This window comes from Ictidomys tridecemlineatus, chromosome 8, assembly GCF_052094955.1.
Source record: "Ictidomys tridecemlineatus isolate mIctTri1 chromosome 8, mIctTri1.hap1, whole genome shotgun sequence".
Lineage (NCBI taxonomy): Eukaryota > Metazoa > Chordata > Mammalia > Rodentia > Sciuridae > Ictidomys > Ictidomys tridecemlineatus.
This window is the reverse complement of record NC_135484.1, coordinates 114,020,243-114,039,669: the sequence shown is the minus strand read 5'-3', so window position 1 is coordinate 114,039,669 and position 19,427 is coordinate 114,020,243. Positions and strand designations below refer to the sequence as shown.

The 19,427-nt window shown below is 44.1% G+C and overlaps 2 protein-coding genes across 3 annotated transcripts in view; both read right to left on the bottom strand.

The window, feature by feature from the left end:
• The window catches only part of Cpne5 (copine 5), a 99,054-nt gene extending 96,974 nt beyond the window's left edge, over positions 1–2,080 (bottom strand). The window contains exon 1 of one of the 2 annotated variants that reach the window (XM_078020106.1): positions 1,954–2,080. The gene's annotated coding sequence lies outside the window, so the exon portion shown is untranslated. The remainder of the gene's footprint in view (positions 1–1,953) is intronic. The other variant, XM_040282582.2, reaches the window with a different exon arrangement.
• Ppil1 (peptidylprolyl isomerase like 1) lies at positions 1,074–19,206 on the bottom strand. Its single transcript, XM_005318752.5, has 4 exons — positions 19,067–19,206; positions 15,609–15,763; positions 2,811–2,879; positions 1,074–2,235 (listed from the first exon to the last, which is right to left on the bottom strand). The coding sequence occupies exons 1-4, from the start codon at positions 19,120–19,122 to the stop codon at positions 2,015–2,017; spliced, it is 501 nt and encodes a 166-aa protein (XP_005318809.1). The 5' UTR covers positions 19,123–19,206; the 3' UTR covers positions 1,074–2,014.
• Positions 19,207–19,427: the final 221 nt, after the last annotated feature.

Here is a 19,427-nt window from a genome sequence, read left to right as displayed (position 1 = left end):
AGCCCAGCTGCCCCACACCTACCTTCATTCATCTCCAAGTTATAAATGGATCCTCGCCTTCTCCTCATCAGCCACCCTCACCTTGGCCTCTGAGACATGGCTAAAGTGACTGATCTGTGCACTTGCACACCCACTGATTTGTGCTCATGATTCTTACTCTCAGGGAGTAATTAAGTAGGATCCCTTTTAAATAAGCTCCCCTCACACAGAGATAGGAATGTTTACATCTCTGGCTAACTGGCAGAGTGGCTACGGATTGTCCAATTCCAGTCTCTCTTTGAGGTCACATCCATTACCAAAATTGGTCCATGTCCCTGTGTGGCTGCCTTGGCATTACCTGGGTGTACCTTTCCAGAAACAGGGACTGTTCCAGTACACAGAACCTTCTTTACTTCAAAGGAACATGGATGCTTCCACCAAGCCTGAGCCCTGAATGGAAGTGGCAATTCTCAGGATTAGAATTCTGGGAGGTTAATGGAGAGGTGTCTCATTCCTTGCTCTGAGTCAGCTCCAATTATGTCCACCCAGTCCAGTCCAAAGAAATGTTATTTCTATTATCCCAGCATACATTACTTTGTAAACTAAAACCATCTCTGAGACCTTAGGAAGTCATTTACATACTTTGTTGCTAAGCTTTTTTTTTGTTTTTGGTGAGGGAAGACAGAGAAGACCTTGAAGGTCAAGAAGCCGTGGGATATAGCTTGGCCATTACAAAAAGTAAATCACTATCTTTAAAATTTATTGTGATAAGGAATATTAAAGTTACCATCCCTTCTCCCAGGAGAAGTACATCTGCCTGTGGCCCCCTGTAAACTGGAGGGTTTCCCTGGTCTCTGGGCCTGCCCACCTGGTTCACCTACAGCTCACCTCTTCCTCAGAAATGCTAACTGATATCATTTAATTCTTTTTTTGGTTCTGCCTTTTGTCAGAACTGCTCCTGAAAAAAGCCCAATGAAGACCCACAAGCCTAAAATGATGTGTAGTCTTGGAAGATTGTAGCTCTGCAAATCTACCTGAGATGAAAATGGCTGTTAGATCCTCAAACAGCATTTACAGTCAGACCATACCCACGATTAACCACCAATAGCATTTTATTTGGAAATTTCTATGTATTACATAGGTATTTACTTCCTCTCACCCCTACTCCTACCCCAAAACTCATAAAAGATTTAAAAAAAAAAAAGTACAAAAATCTCTCATCCGATTTCTCTAAAGTCTTAGGTTAAAAACATAAGCGGTGCTTTTCTTGGAGGGTGCTGCTCTAAGGAAAATGCGGTCCGTCCTGTGCTCACTACAGACTTCTTCTCCTTCTGGGGAAAAAATGGGCAATGCCTCAGCTTCCTTCTAATAAATTCCTTTCTCAATTATTAAACATTATCATTCCTCACTTGGCACCTTCTTAGAAACTTGATTGTTGGATGCATTTTTCATTTGGCAAAAATTCAATGTGGCTTTGCGTGGGATGTTTAAGCATAAGAAACAGCAGTGTTGATGTTCTGGTTCTGAGAGGGAAAACAGAGAGACGCATACGTTCCCTGGAAGAACAAATGTAGGAGACGAAGATGGGGTGTGCAGGGTTAACAGGGCTGACAGACACTACTCGGTTTGAATTCTGTGGCTGTCAGCTACCAGAGACTGCAGTGTAGGCCAGAATATAAATCTCTTCAAGAACAAGTTTGTTTAGGCTCTGTGAGATGACACAGCCTGCTTCATTTTGTTCCAAGTGTATTAGAGCAGACATGCACAGCAAGGAGAAGTATGGGTCATCCACAGGGGGCAGAAACCTGTAAATAAACATGGAGGCATTTCTCCGAATGCCCCGTCAGTCCAGGCACTAGGTGAAGAAAGAGAAGCATTCTATTAAAGTACACTTCAATCCTAACTCACCCAAGGCCCCAGGCTTTCTTAGAGCCAATATATTCAAGGCCAAAATTAAGCTGAGTTACATGTCACCTGGAAGCTGGTTTGATGGGGCCACAGCAGAAGACTTGGCTTTGCCTGCGAGGCAGCGAGTCTACCCAGAAGGGTATGCCTTGATGATCTTCACGTCGTCCACAGGGCGGTCCTGGGAGTTTGTTTCCACCATTCCCACTCGATTTACCATTCCTATGCCTTGGCACACTCGGCCAAAAATGGTGTGTTTGCCATCAAGCCACTGGGTGGGGGCAAGAGTCACAAAGAACTGGCTGCCATTGGTGTCTGGCCCTGCATTGGCCATTGCAAGAATTCCAGCCCCTGGAGGGAAAAAGGAAGAGAGGAAAGAGTATGAATAAAGTCTCATGGCTCCAGCTGCTACACCATTCTAGGGATGCAAAGAAGCATCCCTAGAATGTTCTGGTTGTCATCACTTACTGTCCAGCCCTAGATGACCCGTCTCTCTCAAAGCTGGTGCTCTGCCCCGCACAAAGCTGGTTACTGCACTCTACTCTGATGGCCTTGTCTCCCCATCCCCATCTACGTCCTAGCCTGGACCCTTGATGACCCCTGCTAACCCCTGGCCCATGTTACTGATTGCCTTCAGAAACCCAGCAAGGTCTTGTGTTTCTCTGAGGAAACCTTCAGTTTAGATGTCCTTTAGTCTACAACAGTGGTCTAGTAGTTAAGAGTCTAGAACACTTAAACCAAGACTCTGAACCACTGAGGACGCTGTGAGACGCCGTTTTATCTGTCAGAACTCTTTATGGCGCCATGTCTGGGCAGCAGCCTGGCACCATGCCACAGTGTCAGGCATTTACCTTGAATCACAGCCAAGAACCAAGCTTTCAAAATCTTCCCCCCCCCCAACCAGTTCAGCCAGATGATGCACTTACCAGTGAACTTCAAGTCTGGATGAAGTTCATCTTCAAACTGTTTGCCATAGATAGATGCACCACCTCGACCTGACAATTAGAAGATCAGAAATGAACCAGTCCCACAGCCCCCCTTACAGCAAGAAGGACAGCCAGAGTCCAGGGATTTGTCCAAGTACAGGGAAGAAAAGGAGCAGTTCTAGCCCCATTCTAGATATATTACAACTACCGAATCAAGTACTAACACAGCACATTCAAATCACTGTTTTCATTCAGGTGAGACATTTCTTTTCAAAATAATAGTGTTTCCCCCTGCTTACTACATTAATACATGTTCACTGTCAAAAATGCAGAAAACACAACCTTATCAAAAGAAAATAGAAGTCCCCTAGAATATAATCATTTACAGATTACTCTCATTCATAATCTGACATAGTAAGAGGTTTCCTGACATTTAACATTTTTATTAGCATTTTTGTGGAAACGCCCCAAGCCCTAACCCTGTGCCTATCACTGACGCTGCCATCAATCAGCACTCTTCCCTGCCGAGCTTAGATTTGCCTATAAATCCTTATCAATCCACAACTCCAGTTAGCCATTATTGGAGGATCAGAAAAGATAGCAAGGAGTTAAAATCTGTTTGCTACCCTTAACCTAGATTATAGAAAATAAAATTCACCTAAGTTGCCAGGTGCAGTGGCACATGCCTGTAATCCAAGCTACTCAGAAAGCCGAGGCAAGAGGGTCACAAGTTTGAGGCCAGCCTCAGCAACTTAGCGAGACCCTGCCTCAAAATAAGAGAATCAAAAATTCATCTTTTTCAAACTTATCCAGCTTAAGGAGAAATAGGGACAATGGTAAGTGGTGATGTGGCAGAAAGGAATATTAAAATGGCAGAGTTCACTGAGGGGACAAGTAGTACAGTCAAGGGAAAATGAAAAAACAAAGGCCTGGGAACGATCTGCAGCAAAGCCACCATCAAATGCTATTTATACTATATTCACAAGAGTACGGTACTTCAGATGCTCTAAGCTCAGTAGGTTAGTGAAAGGATATAAATTAAATATGGTTTTCTTTTTTCTTCTCACCCCCGTCCCCATATGGGGAACTGAACCTAGGGCACTCGTCTACCAAGCTACAGCCTTAGCTCTTCCTCCTTTTTTTTTTTTTAAACTTTATTTTGAGACAGGGTCTTGCTATCTCTGGCCTCAAACTTGTGCTCCTCCTGCCTCAGCCTCCAGAGTAAACAGGATTACAGGCGTGCACCACTGTACACAGCAATATGGTTTTCTCAAAGGAAAACAGCCACAATAGGGGGGCAGCTGTCCCAGCCAACGTCGGTCAATTACATAGTCAACCTTATTGTACCACTGGTTCATCCAAGTTGGCCAAGCAGAACAAAATAGCCTGGAACAAAGCGAACACTGGATTTATTAGCTTTCTCTGCTTGCCTGGAAGCCAGCTCTCCTCCTTTTACAGCCAGCTATAAAAGGAGCAAGATTCTGTACCAAGTTCACCCCAGGCTCCTGGTCATGGCTGCTGCCTTTCCACAGCAAGTAAAAGACAAAAATTCTCTGCTTCACCTTTCAGGTTGTTCCACCACAGGGAGCCTGTCAAGGTCCCTGTTGGGAACAAAACACTGTTCTCATGCAAAGAAAAATGGGGTGAATCCTAACCCTCTGGGGGAAACTTCCCACCTAGCCCAAGCTTTTTCCTGGCCCTGGCCCTGGAAAATTACTGAACTATACCAAACTGTGTAAAAATTCATCCCCCAAATTGTACCCTGCCAGTATACTTCCAAACAGCACTTATGTAACCCATGTGTTCTGGCTCATCCCCTTCTTTGCTCTGCCCTAGGGCAGTCACAAAGAGTAAGGCTCTAGCCTTGAAAGTGTGAACTCTGCAAACTGATAGCTGCCAGATGAAACCTCCAGGCCTCTGCCCTCTAGGAACTGAAAACCATCACCAAAAGCACCACAAACAAGAGCTCGAAGAACAGGCCAGAGAAAGTCAGAGGTGGGGATGGGGCCTTGAAGCCCTCAGGAGACAAGAATAGAGAGAATGGAGGCCCCTTCTGAATCACTAGGCCTGGTAGGACCAACTGGGACTAGCTTGGCCCCACAGCATCACTTACTCATAATCTGTTATCTTTTCATAACCCGATTCAACTCAGTAGGGTTTGCAGCAAAATGTCAGAAAGACAAACAAATCCAATCCAAACACTCATCTGGGCATTCGGAGCAGGGGAGAGGCGGCAGGAGCAGGGAGTGATGACGGAGTTCTCTGGTGCAATGACCAGTTAGAAAGCCAACACTCTGGACGCTCTGCAGGCTGTGTGCTGCTCTAATACACAGACAACTGAAGTCGGCACACACCTGCCTCCTAAGCCTGTACTTCAAGGTTCAATTTTCCTCTTCTGCCTGCCCTGTTAAACACAGCTACCCAAAGTATACAATTCAGACACACCAAAGACACAAAGAATAATATGACAATGAAGTCCCCACCTGCCCCAAGAAATAAAGTTTAACAAATCAGATCCCAGCACACACCCTGCTGCATCCCTCCCACCCCCTCTCTCCCCTAAAAGCTAATAACTGCTTCCAAAAAATCACTTTCCATGCATTTTCTTTTTCACTAAAAAGATATTACTGTTTTGTGTGATTTTAACTTTCTTGTATGATAGTATACTCTGTGGATCTTTCTACAATTAGCTATTTTATTCCTCACAGTGGGGCTCATCTACTCTTCTTGCAGTTCTCTATGGCGCTTATCTCACGGCATGATTGTGACACCGTCTCACGGCTTCTTGTGTTGATTAACACGGAGGCTCTTTGCAGTGTTTTCGATATTGTCAACTGTGCTGTAATCATCGTCCCCATACTGTCTCCCAAACACAAGTGTAAGAGCTCTCCAGGACTTGACCTCCTGGGGATATGCAGGGTCACAGCTGAGGGTTTCATCATTACTCGATTTTTCTGTCTGGTCCATGGGGATGAACCAGTAGGCACCCGGCCACAGTGCTCTCACGCTCACTCCACTGCCACAGGTCCTTCAGCCAATTTTCCAAAATATTTGTCAGTCTGAAGGGATGTTTTATCTTCCTTTTCCTTAAGTTGTGCAAACTTTCAAGTCTTCTGTGAACAGCCTCATTGACATTTTAAAATTTACATATCAATCTACCTTATGGATACCAACACTTTGTCAGTTAATGCTTTGCAAATACCTTCTCCAGGTTGACTTTTTTCCACTCTTTTAAGGGGATCTTCTGATGCACAGAAATCTTTGCAGTTGAGATATATATATATATATATATATATTATATATATATATATTTTTTTTTTTTAAATCAAAAATGCTTTTTCTTATTCCCAAGACTCCTCCATTGCTCTTCTTCCTCACTGACTGGAAACCTCCCAAGAACTAGAGAGACATCTAAGACAAGGGATGTGCAGAGTGGTCTTACACAAAGATTATCGTACTTGGTGCTACTTGTCCCCACCTCTCCCATGACCTGATAACTGGAACACAGATTGATATACAGGCCCAAAGTCGCCATGGACAGGCAGTGACCCATAAGGAGGATCATGTGAAAGTTCTGCTTGGAGGGAACTCAACACTAGATGGCAAATGACCCAAGGCCTCTCTTCTGGCAAGACAATCTAGTCACTTGTCCCCTGTACATCCCCACCTCCTCCACAGACTACTTCAATCTCCGACAAGGAAGGCAGGTACTGACCCGTTCCTTCTGCAGCCAGAGGTGACCAGAGGACCCAGCTCTGACTTATTGAAGGAAACAGAAGTGTGCCAAGTGGAAGTTCTGAGAAAGACACAGTTTCTCTGATAAACAACAGACATACATATTCCTTTGTGCTTTAGCCACAGCTCCTTCCCCATCTTCCTTCTTTGAAAGCAAGGTGACATCAGGAGCAGCAGCTGCCATCTTGCAACACCAAGACAACAGTCTGGGACCCAAGCCTAACACATAAAAATGTCAAAGTGGAAAGCTGTGGCAAGCCCGTGCCCAACAACTCTGCTTGGGCAAGTGAAATCAATGACAAATGCTCACCTCTGGATGTTCTGTTACATGAGAAATATAAAACAGCCATTGTGGTTGAGTCTTCTGCTACTTGTAGCCCAAAGCACTGCTAACCGACACATCACTTTGTTAGTAACAAAGCAGGAAGAGGAACAGACTTCTGGATCATCCCTGCAAATGCCAGGTACCTCATCTATCATGAGAAATAATGCCAGGGCTCTGCAGGAGGTTTTGAAGCTCTTACTTGCCTTTGGGGTCACACATTCCAATTCCAGTTGTGACTATATCACTCACTGTTTAACCTTAAGTAAGGTAGTTAACTTCTGTAAAAAATGAGACAAGTACGGGAGTTGTGTAATGTATAACATGAAGTAAACACAGGGTAGCATCAGTGATGACGACCCCATCTACCCAAGGGAACCTGAGTATTTTTCACAAAAGGCAACTGCAGTGATGATTAGTAGGACACCAGTCTGGTGGATGATTCCATAAGTTTTGTCCTCGAAACTCTACCATTCCTTGCTGCTTGTTAAAGACAGCCTTGCTTCCTATTCTGCTGAGCAAAAGCAAATATTCAGAAGGGAACTTTCAAAACTCTCACCACCAAATGACTCCCTCCCCTGGCCTCCACCCTTCTCTCCTTTCCTGCACCACTGAGTCACGGCGTGAACCAACTGTTCCCAGCACCATCCCACCACCTGCTCAGCCCCATTCACTTTGAAAGAACTGGAGAACTACAATGTCCCCTCTCCTGTTATCAAATTTTCTTCTTTTAACACTTCATTCCTGTCAGCACAAAACCATGGTATTGATATTTCCTATCTTAAAAACAAAACTCCCCCTCCACATTCCCATTTCCCTGGACCCGTCAGACACACTGCCGGAAAATCTGCCGACACCTGGTGTTTCCACGTCCTCTCCTCCCGCTCTTCTGACCAGGCTTCATGCAGACTTGCCCCCTTCACTCCACTGAAGCTGCCCTCGCCAAGGTCACCAGTGACTTCCTGCTATGAATGCAGGAAGGGCTCCCTTGACTCGCTCCTCAGGCAGCATCAGGCAGCTAATGGCCCCCTTCTTGAGGTTTCCAAAACTCCTGTTCTCCTGGGATTCCTCCTTCCCCCTTTTCTCCTATGGGTCCCTTCTCTTCCCTGCTCCCTCCACCAGCAGCTGTCTCTGTGCAGACTCACCCTTCCAACTCCAGATCCCTCTCCCTTTGACTTTCCCCAATGAGCTAGTCCAATGGATGTCTCAACTGTCCCCCTCTGCCCGGTGTCTGATTCCCTGAGGACACACTAACAGCTGCTATCGCCATGGTCCAAACCACAACCACCTCTAGCTCTGATAACAAGAGCTCCCCTCAGTTCTCCTTGCTCCCCTCTTTGCTCAGAGGTCTCTTCTTCACACAGCTGGGGGATCCTTTTACAGTGTGTGCAGGGCTGGGGCTTGGGCTCAGTGGTAGAGCGCCTGCCTAGCACGCATCAGGCACTGGGTTTGATCCACAGCACCACGTTAAAAAAACAAACAACAAAACAACTAAATAAAGGTACTGTGACCATCTACAACTACAAATATTAAAAATAAATAAATAAAAATAAAATGAGTCCAATCCTGGCACTCCCCTATTTAGAATCCTCCCATCAACTCTTCTTCACACGGAGAACAAGATCATTGTCCCCAGCTCAGCCTACAGACTCTCCAACCTCTCCACAGTCATCTCCTGCTACCACCACTGCCCTCTCTGCTCCACCCACACTGGCCCTCAGCGGTTCCTGCCAAGCACAGGAGGCGAGGCCTTGGGCTGCTGCTCCCTTTGGAGTGTCCTTGTCCCTGGCACTTAGTCTCATGGCTCACTACTTCACATATTCAGAGCTCTGCCACGTTATCAGAGAGGGCTTGCCTAATCACATTATCTCAAACAGCACCTCGTCACCCTCTAGGCCAGGGGGGTTACCCTTTGGGACACTGTGTAATCTCTGGAGGTATTTTTGGTTGTCACAACTGAAAGGTACTGTTGTCATCTATCCAGCGGGCAGAGGCCAGGCACGTTGCTCAACACTCTTCAGTGCTCAGGACAGACCACCAGAGAATTATCCAGCCCAGATCAACAATGCCAAGATGGAGAAACCGTGCTCCACCCCTTGTAGTTTTTTTGTTTTTTTTTTAAATTTTTTTGGTGCTGGGGATTGAACCTGTGGCCCTGTGCATGCGAGGGAAGCACTGCACCAACTAAGCTGTAGCCTCAGCCCTCTACCCCTTGAAGTAATTATGTCTTCCATATCATCTGTCACAACCTGAAAGTATGGCATGTACTTATTCATTCATATCCTGTCTTTCCCACTAGAACAGGAGTTCCACAAGTTGTTGTATCCCCAGCAATGCCAGGCCTATGGAAAAATCCAAGACATTTGTTAAATGAATTAACAAAAATAAGTATCACACCTTTTTTGAGCTCCTATTTTCTATTAAGCCTGCGCTAACCATTTTACAAACATCAGATCATTTGTTACAATAACCTCAGGAGATAAGCACAACTGCATTCCCCAGCTATAGATAAGAAGGCAGCAAGGTTACAGGACTTGTTTATGTCTTATGAGTGTTCATGTAAAGCCAGGATTTAAGTCCAAGTCTACCCATCTCTGCCCTTCATCTTGATACTACAATACCACATACCACAGTTGGGTTAAACTTTTCACATATTTTTTTTCTTATTTACCCCAGACTCAAGACTCTCAAATGAGCCAGGCACAGTGGCACACACCTCTGGGGAGGCTGAGGCAGGAGGACTGCAAGTTCAAGGTTAGTCTGGGCCATTTGGTGAGGTCCTGTTTCAAAATGAAAAATAATTAAAAGGGGCTAGGGATGGAGCTCAATGGTAAGGTGCCTCTAGATCCAATCCCTAGTACTGCAAACAAACAACAACAACAACAACAAAAACCAAACAGCCCCTGAGTCATGCTAGATCATCTTCTCTCCATTTCTCAGGGTTACAATTCCACACTTCCTTCAAGACCCTCTTCAGTCCGTTCCCCTGCCCTACTAATCCCACTCCACTGCACTGGTTCCCTTATTCCTACCTGCGTCGTACACATAATCCATACCAGGCCACCCTAACATTTGCATATTAATTATATTGCTACCTTCTAGTTATTTCTTAAAATGCATAGCTTACTTCCTGGCAGGCCTGGGAGCTCTGCAAGGGAAAAAAAAAACATGGTTTCTAATGCCTAAGCACTCCTCATAGGCCCTGGAATAGCACAGGACACCCTGCAGACTCAGCAAATATTCATCAAATGAATAAAACTAACAGTGAGCTCACTGTTCAACGGGATAAATTTCAGGTGTTCCTGGGGCTACTCAGAAGAGAGAGGAAATCAGTGCAAGGGTGAGGCATAGGATAATCAGCATATAATTAATCATCAAATCACAGCAGCTGGCGAGCACTGTGGGGCCAAGTGCTGAACATCAGGACCTCAAGGAAGAACTCCATAGGATGTTAAGCCTAAAGGGGAGGACAGGAAGAGGTTAGTAGAAAGAGGTAAAAGGCACACAGAAGGCTAAGAAAGTGCTAACACTGAGGTATCTTAATATGAGCATCTGAAGGCAGAAAAAGGAAATGAAGCAGGAAGTCAAAGGGTATTTGAGAAAGCATCTGGGAAAGATGTATCAGAAGAAGACTGTGGAAAAAATAGTTCCAGGGTAGCCAAACAGGACAGCTGAAATGGCACACCAAATTACTGAAGATGCCAGGATGCCACACACCACCCGAGATGTTTAGCAAAAAATGTGTCACCTACTCAGCAAGCAGGCATGATCCAGTGACCCAGGAAGGCTACCTTCTGTTTGTTTTTTATCACAGACCTTCTGGCAGCTGCTCAAACACTCATTATACTTGAGGCTGGATGCAGTTATTTGGAAATCTTCTTGTGATTCAATTTCATTAAAACTGTATCATGGAAATGTGACATTAGGAAGGATCGCAAACCAAGTACAAAAATACAGGGGAGCTCTGGCATGAGCAACTCGTGTCTGAGTCATTTCCAATTCTTATACACTAACCACATACTTCTCAGTTCATTGGTGTTATGAATTAAAATTCATTTCATTATCGCAATTCGAGGAAGAAAGGAAGAAGACAGGAAGAGGTCACTGAGGTACTGGCAGAACGTTTTCAGATAAAGTGGACTGAGGGAGGATTAGACCCTGCCTCCACTCAATAACCAGAGAAGGGAACAGAGAATGATGAAAATTTAAAAATCCAAAAGTTCACCAGCATCAGCCAAATAAAAAAAACATTCTAAAAATTCTGAAAAGAGTCAGCCAAGAAAAGAAATAGAAGACTCTCCCGCCTGCACTACCTAAGATCATAACAGGAAAGGAGTGTCCTCCTGAGAATTCCCACAGATACCCTCCAACTCTGAGAAGCCAGCAGAGGGAATGAGCCAGCGACCCCCACACAGCGCGGCACAGCCCTGGAGGGCAGTCACCCACATACATCCCAGGGGCTCAGACGTGGTGGGCAACTAGGGCTGGCCACTTTCTAGGGCACTTGAGGAATGGATGAGTCAGAGTGGAGGAAGAAGGTCACCACTGGCTGGTAGAGAAAGCCCTGGGACAGGGTTGGGGGAGTCTGAAAGGCAGATCAGAGGCAAGCCCTTCCACAAGAGGCTCCCCAACGCTCTTCAGGCTAGGAGAAGATGGAGATGAGCACCCTAGCATTTGGAGTGGGGGAAACATCTGGCCCACATATATGGGGAGAATGACAGGAAACTCCACTTACACTGTCCCTGAGCAGAGGAAGGCAGGCTCAACACAGGTGCGAAAATTAACCTGGAAAGAACAGGCACAGAAACTGCAAACAACCACAACAAAAGGGAGGACAGAAAGAGGGAAGGGAGGAAGGACAAAATACCTCAGGAATTCAGCGCGGGAGAAAATGTCCTGAGAAGTGGCTTCTTTGCGGCTGTCTCAAGATACAATGATTCAGTAGGAATGAGAATCAAATAAAACTAAAGCTCAAAGAGAAGACAACAAATCACAGAGTAAGGTGAAAATATTGCAGTGCTAAGGACACAAATTGAGATCCAATAGATACCAATAAAGAGGTAATAAATAAATTAGAGCAGCAAAGAACAGACATGACTGAAAACTGAGTGAGGCAGAGTGAGGGTTTGGGACTCTTTTAGTAAAGGTAGCGCAGAAAGAGAAAAGCCATCTTTTTCCCACAAAAGAAATGTGTGGGCTGGGGCTCAGCGGTAGAGCGCTTGCCTAGCACGTGAGAGGCCCTGGGTTCCATCCTCAGCACCACCTAAAAAATAAATAAATAAAATAAAGGTATTGTGACCATCTACAACTAAAAAAATATATATTAAAAAGAAAAAAGAAATTTCCCTTTGAATCAAAGGAAGGAGTAAATCTGGCCTCAGAATTTTCCAAAACTGTGCTCAAACCCAGAAGGCAATGGATCAGAATTGTCTGAAAAGATCTAAGGCAATGAATGTGGCCCAAGAATAATACTATACCTAGTCATGGTCTTTTTCAAGTATAAAGGGAATATGCAGAAATTCACAAACAACTGGGTGAAGTAAGGCCTGAAATCCCAGTGACTCTGGGAGGTTGAGAGAGGCTGAGGTAGGATGGAAAGTTTACGGCCAGCCTTAGCAACTTAGTGAGATGTCTCAAAATAAAAACTTAAAAAGGTTGGGATATAGCTCAGTGGTAAACCACCCGTGGGTTCAACCCCTGTACCGAAATAAATACAGAAAATTCTCAAACAGAAGCCAATTAAAAAAATATAATAACCTCCAGCTCTTGCAATAAAAACCAATAGATAAGAAATCTTGCTGGGTGGGTGCCATAAAGCCCAAAATTCCAGCAATTTAGGAGGCTGAGGCAGGAGAATCACAAGTTCAAAGCCACCCTTAGCAATTTAGCAAGACCCAGTCTCAAAATTTAAAAAAGAAAAGAAAAAGAAGACACAAAATCCTTTCCTCTAGCACATGTGAAGATATCAAAGTGGTGGGCACAGAACCCCTGAAATAGAATGCACACTGTAGCTGAGTTACAGTATAGAAAACAAAATAAAATTACCAACAAAAATTAGGAATAAGAAACTTTTAATTACTAATTGCCTCATCCTTCATAGAGGAAGTCACTTTTTTTTAGTTAACAAAATATAGTTAAATATATACAAAATTAAAAGAAACAAAATCAAATATACACAAAGTTACATATACCACTATTTGTTTTAAAAATAGCATACAGAGTGTGTTCATACATGAAGGCTGAGTAGGAATGATGTCAGTAGAACAGGGACATCGGACATCGCCTTGGTTCACGTGCAACAGGATGCAGAATACACTCCCCAGCTGCACCCAGCTGCATGCCACATGCCTAAGAGGGAGGCAGTACTGCACTCCACCATCTCCCAACCACCGTATCATGGCCACAAGCTCAGGTATGCTCCCAGAGGAAGGGCCAGGGACATTACATGTGTGGCCCTGAACTAAGAGGGACTTAAACCATTACACTATCATGCTTAAAAAAAAAAAAGCATAAAGAAATATCCCATTCTCTTGAAATTATCTATGCTAAATGGTTATCATTCATCCTTTGTTTTTTGGTGCAGGGGACTGAACCTAGGGCCTTGGGCAAGTGTTCCACCACTAAGCTACAGACTCAGCCTTCCCTGCATACTCCTAACTAGATATCTGAAAAGAAAGACATCTAGAATGGCGCCTCCAAAAGCCAACAGTGCACATTTCTCAGCAGAAGGATATTAGGAGATAAGCCAATAGTGGTTAGAAAGTTTTAGGAGCTTTGCTTTTGAGCAATTTTTCTTTTTTTCCTGTGTATTTTGTATTTTTAAAAAATATTTATTGTTTAGTTGTAGTTGGACACAATACCTTTATATTATTTATGTACTTATTTATATGCAGGGCTGAGGATTGAACCCAGGGCCTTGCACATGCTAGGCGAGCACTCTACCGCTGAGCCACAACCCCAACCCCATGTATTTTTGAAATGTGTCCATGTACATTGAAAAAAGGGTTAGTTCTGACATAAAGGACAATTAAGAATGGCAAAGAGGGGCTGGAGATGTGGCTCAAGTGGTAGCGCGCTCGCCTGACATGCATGCGGCCCGGGTTCGATCCTCAGCACCACATACAAACAAAGATGTTGTGTCCGCCGAAAACTAAAAAATAAATATTAAAAAAAATTCTCTCTCTTTAAAAAAAAAAAAAAAAGAATGGCAAAGAATAATAAGAGTGAGACAAGATTCTGCACAGAGAAAACCAAGACTGTTTAAAGGCAAAGAACAGGAATTAGCAGACAACAAGCAAATTGAGAAGCAAGGGTTTTGAAATGAGTAAGCATTCCACCCGTTTCGCTAATAAAGCCCACTTAAAATCCACAAGTTCCAAATTCATATCTTTATGGCAGCTCTTTCCTTGGACTCCAAATTCATATCCAACTACTTATTCAACATTCCCGAAGATTACTGAGTATTTCAAATAGAATGTGTCCAAAACTAAATTCTTGATCTTTCTCCTCCAAATCTGCTTCTCTACCAGCCTGCTCCATTTCACTATTCAGGTTAAAATCTTTGAAGTCATCCTTGACCATTGACCATTTCCTTCTCTCACACCACTTGTCCAATCTGTCAACAAATCCCATCAGCTCTATCTAAAACTAATCTGAATCCAGCTAGGCACGGTGGCACACTCCTGTAGTCGCAGAGACTTCGAAGGCCTTCGAAGAGGATTGCAAGCTTGAGGCCAGCTTCAGCAACTAAGGGAGGCCCTAAGCAACTTAGTGAGATCCTGTTTCAAAATAAAAATTTAAAAAATTAAAAATAAATAAGTAATAAAAAGGATTGGGGTGTGGCTCAGTGGTAAAGTACCCCTGGGTTCAATCTCTAGTATCAACCTCCCCACAAAAACAAACAAAAAGAAGCCTGAATCCAATGACTTTTCACCACCTTATCTATTAACAGCCTACTTCAACCATTTTTGGTAGACAGCAAACTCCTAACTGATCTTGACTCCAATTCTTTTCCCTTCATCTGTTCTCCAGAGTGGTCCTTTTAAAACATATGTCAGATCATGTCATTCCTTTATCAAAACTCTAAACAGTTCCTATCTTACTCAAAATAAAACCCAAAATCTCTACCAGTTTCTACAAGGTCTACATAGACTCCTGCCTCAGGGGCCCTGCACCTGCTCTTCAATTCACCCAGAATTTTCTCTCCTATCTCAAGGTTCATTCTCTTTCCTCCTTCAGATCTCTGCTCCAATAACATCTCAAATCTTTGACTGTTTCTCTAAAATTGTATGCCCATACTCCTTTCCCAGTTCATTGAGAGCGAGAACTCTTCTCTTTATTCACAGCTATCTCACCACAGCTAGAAAAGCATCTGACACAAAGCAGGAGCTCAATATCTGTTCAACGAAAGAGCCAATGAAGGAACCCAATATTTCACTCTTTTCAACACACTGTATATCTTTTTAAAATTTTAACTTTTGATTGATCAGATTGCTCTACGCGTCACTACAGTCTAGGCAAATATTATCTGCTCTTGCTGAAAAACACACAGAAGGTATGAAAACTATCATGCCCAGGAGTCAAAATTAGTTTCTGGTCAATTCCACATTTGTTTGGGGAAGGCAGGAATTGTCACCAAAATCAATCAACCCAGACCCATGTAAATGGGAAAGAAAACCCTGGCTGCCTTAGCACTCAGTTATGAGAGAAAGACCCAGAAACTAACATTAGCTTCACTGTACCTGTCCCTGTTGGGTCACCGCCCTGGATCATGAAATCTTTGATAATTCTGTGGAATTTGGTGCCATTGTAGTAACCTCGACGAGCCAACTCAGCGAAGTTCTTACAGGTCTTCGGAGCATGCTTCCAGTACAGCTCCAGGACAATGATTCCCATGCTGCAAGGAAAAAGAACACAACGCCAGTCGAGCACAAGATCACAAGCCAGGTGTGGCGGCACCCAACTGGAATCCCAGCCATTGGGAGGCTGAGGCAGAAGGACTGTAAATTCAAGGCCAGCCTCAACAACTTAACAAGGCCTGTCTCAAAATAAAAAATAAAAAGGGCTAGAGATGTGACTTACTGCTTGAGAAAGTAAAGTCCAATCCTTGGAATCAAAATAACAACAACAACAACAAAAACAGGCAGGGGCTGGGGTTGTAGCTCAGTGGTAGAGCGCTTGCCTCACGTGCGTGAAACCCTGGGTTCAATCCCTAGCACCACATAAACAAGTAAAAATAAAGATATTGTGTCCATCTATAACCAAAAAAAGTATTAAAAAAAAAAGGAAGAAGAGGAGGAGAAGGAAGAGGAGGAGGAAGAAGAAGAAGGAAAAAACCCAAGATCATGGCCAACAGAAGAATATCATGGAGCTGCTCTAGGATTCTTTTATTTTGGGAACCTGGGATTGAACTCAGGGGCACTGGGGTACTTGGCCACTGGGCCACATCCCCAGCCCTTTATATATTTTATTAGAGACACGGTCTAACTGAGTTGCTTAGCACTTCACTTTTTTTTTTTTTGGTACCGGGGGTTGAACTTGGGGTACTCAACCACTGAGCCACATCCCCAGGGTCTCACTGAGGCTGGCTTTGAACTTTCGATTCTCTTGTCTCAGTCTCGCTGGGATTACAGGCATGCACCACTGTGCCTGGCAAGGATTTTTGATTTTCAATCTTGTAAATCATGAAATTGTGATAACCACAAGATTTCATACTCAAACACAAGAACATAAATGCAAATAACACAAACACAGATGATCTCCTTTTAATAAAATATGCTGGGATTTCTGGTACTTCTTTTAGGAAAAAAAAATCTTGTACTTTATTTGTAAATTTTATTAAAATTTTATGGGCTGGGGATGTGGCTCAAGCGGTAGCGTGCTTGCCTGGCATGCGCGCGGCCCGGGTTCGATCCTCAGCACCGCATACAAACAAAGATGTTGTGTCTGCCAAGAACTAAAAAATAAATATTAAAAAAATTCATTCTCTCTCTCTATTTAAAAAAAAATTTTGTTAAAATGACATTAAATATAAATAAATCTGAACAAAAAATTTTGTTCAGATTTATTTATATTTGCCTAAGTTTCTGGATGGAATACACTGTGTTTAGGCCACCATGCCCAACCTAAATTTCCCTATTTTTGATCCACATGTATAGATTACCAACCTTAATATCTTTTAGTAGAAAAATAAAACTGGGCATGGTGGTGCACACCTGTAATAAGAGGCTGAGGCAGGAGGATCCAAGTACAAGGCCATCCTTGCCAACTTAGCAACACCCTGTCTCAAAAAAGAAAAAGGTTTGGAGATGTAGCTCTGTGGTAGAGGGCTTGCCTATCATGGGCAAGGCCCTGAGTTCAATCTCAGCAACACACACACACACACACACACACACACACACACAGGTATAGTCTGTGTGTTTGGGAGGGCATAAGTGAACACAAAACCTGATGACTTCAAACCTTTGCACCTACCCAATGTGATAAATGCTTTTATTCCTCCCCAGTATTCCTAAGGATAATGAAGGTAGGAAAGGAGTCTTCTCCTACACATCATCACCCACCCAGACTTTTCTCCAAGAAAACTTATAAAAGTTTCTAAGGTTATAATATGTTCAAAGATGTTCATTTTAGTATTTGTCCTAGCAAACAAACAGAAGCAACTTAAATGTCCCTGAAAAAGAAAATTTCTAAAATATGGAACTATCCATACTATGGAAAACTACATGTTGTTACTGAGAAAAAAAAAAAATTTTTTAAATAAAAATTACTGAAAAAAATATATGACCTATGGCCCCAATTTTGTTAAGAGGATAAAACACAGCGATGATTATACATACATTAAAAAAGATTTGGAGCCAGGTGGGTGGTAGCAGACCCCTGTAATCCCAGGGACTAGGGAGGCTGAGACAGGAGAATCACAAGTTCAAGACAAGCCTCAGCAACTTAAAGACGCCACAAGCAACTTTGTGAGACCCTTTCTCAACATAAAAAATAAAAAGGGTTGGGGATGTGACTGAGCAGTAAAGTGCCCCCTGGGTTCAATCCCCAGGGCCCCTCCCCCCAAAATCTGGAGAGTTATTTAACAGTTAATAGGAGGGTAGGTTTATTTTGAGGGGGAGGGTGACTTTTACTCCTTTTTATACCCCTACTTTGCTTAGATTGAATTTTCAACATATTCTGCAATTTAAAAAAAAAATACTGACAAGAGACTTAAATTTCAAGTTGGGGCCTGCATAAAGTAAAATTTTGGCATATAAGATGAAGAAAAAGATGGTCAGTGCAAAAACACTACCAGCAAATACAGAGGGCCCCCCCCCCCCAAAGAACTCTGCTCTGCTTGAAAGTAGCAGACAGTATCAGGCAGGGACCTTGGTTGGCTCCTGGCGGCTTATAGGGGAACAGCAGGTAGGCAAGGGCCAGAAGAGAAAAAAAAGCCAGACTAGAAAGTTTTTATGCTCTCTCAGCAAGACGTTATTTAGAGTTTTTGAGAAGGATTCCCTCGTCCTACTTTGGAAAGATCACTGAGTTTCTTCCAAAGAGGCAAAGGAACGAATGGGGCTAAAGAATCTAGCAGGTGAGGCAAGAGGACCAGGATCCAAATGAGGTGCCCTCCACTTAATAGCTGTGTAGCTTGGATCTAATCTAAACTGTAGGAGAATTAAACTAAAATGTGATGGCACACATCAGAGGCATGGCACAAGCGGGTTGGTGCTTGATCATACTGTTACCACTTCACTCTCTGATAGTGGGAAAAACGTGCTTCTTGTGCTTTCATAGTAATTTGTTCACACCACCGTGCAACGTGTCACGTAAGGTCTTACTGTAAGCTCCTAAAGGCAGGGATGCGTCTTATCCACCTCTGTATTCCCAGATTCCAGATCCTACCTGCCTGGCCTTTGAGTGAATGAATGAGTGAGTGAATGAGTAAATGAATGAATGAGGTGGAAGGAGGACGACAACCAGCAGCTGTCTCCGAAGTACTGGGGATCAAACCCACAGCATGAGCCCGTGCAGCGCTGCGCGCAGGCGTGGCGGTCCCCCGTCCGCCCTCAGGGGTCTTCTCCGCCGCCGCTTCCCGCTCTTTGACGTGAAACCTGGCCTCTTGGGGCAGAGCGCGGGAAACCGAGCTCAAGGCGAGGCCCGGACTCCGCGTCGCCTCTGCCAGTCCAGCCGCAGGGACCGACCCCCGCCCTCTCACCTGGTCTCCAAGTAAACGTTGGGCGGCTGCCAGGAGTCTGGGGGAATGGCCGCCATAACGAAGCCGGCGGACTCCTCCTCTAGCAATTGCTACTTCCGGCGATTTGCTGGGGACCCGCTGCTGCTGCGCACACTTCCGGTCCCCACTGCTCAACCCTTTGGATTCCAGGATTTAGGTGAATGGGACGAGGAAGAGGAAGAACTCTTCATCCAAGTTTGGGGTGCCAGGCGAAAAGTGGCTGGGCGGAAGCAGGAAGAAAAGTGCAGGTTCCATTAGAGGCGACCCCCAAACGAGAGACCGCGCCACTCTCCGCCCGACCTCATTGGTCCTTTTAGGCAGGGAAGGCGGGGCCTTCGAGTCT

Coding starts and splice junctions, on each gene's coding strand:
- Ppil1 (XM_005318752.5), bottom strand. CDS start 19,122: ATGGCGGCCATTCCCCCAGACTCCTGGCAGCCGCCCAACGTTTACTTG. Junction 15,764..19,066: donor AACGTTTACTTGGAGACCAG/GTGAGAGGGCGG, acceptor TTTTCCTTGCAG/CATGGGAATCATTGTCCTGG. Junction 2,880..15,608: donor CGGTGACCCAACAGGGACAG/GTACAGTGAAGC, acceptor TCTAATTGTCAG/GTCGAGGTGGTGCATCTATC.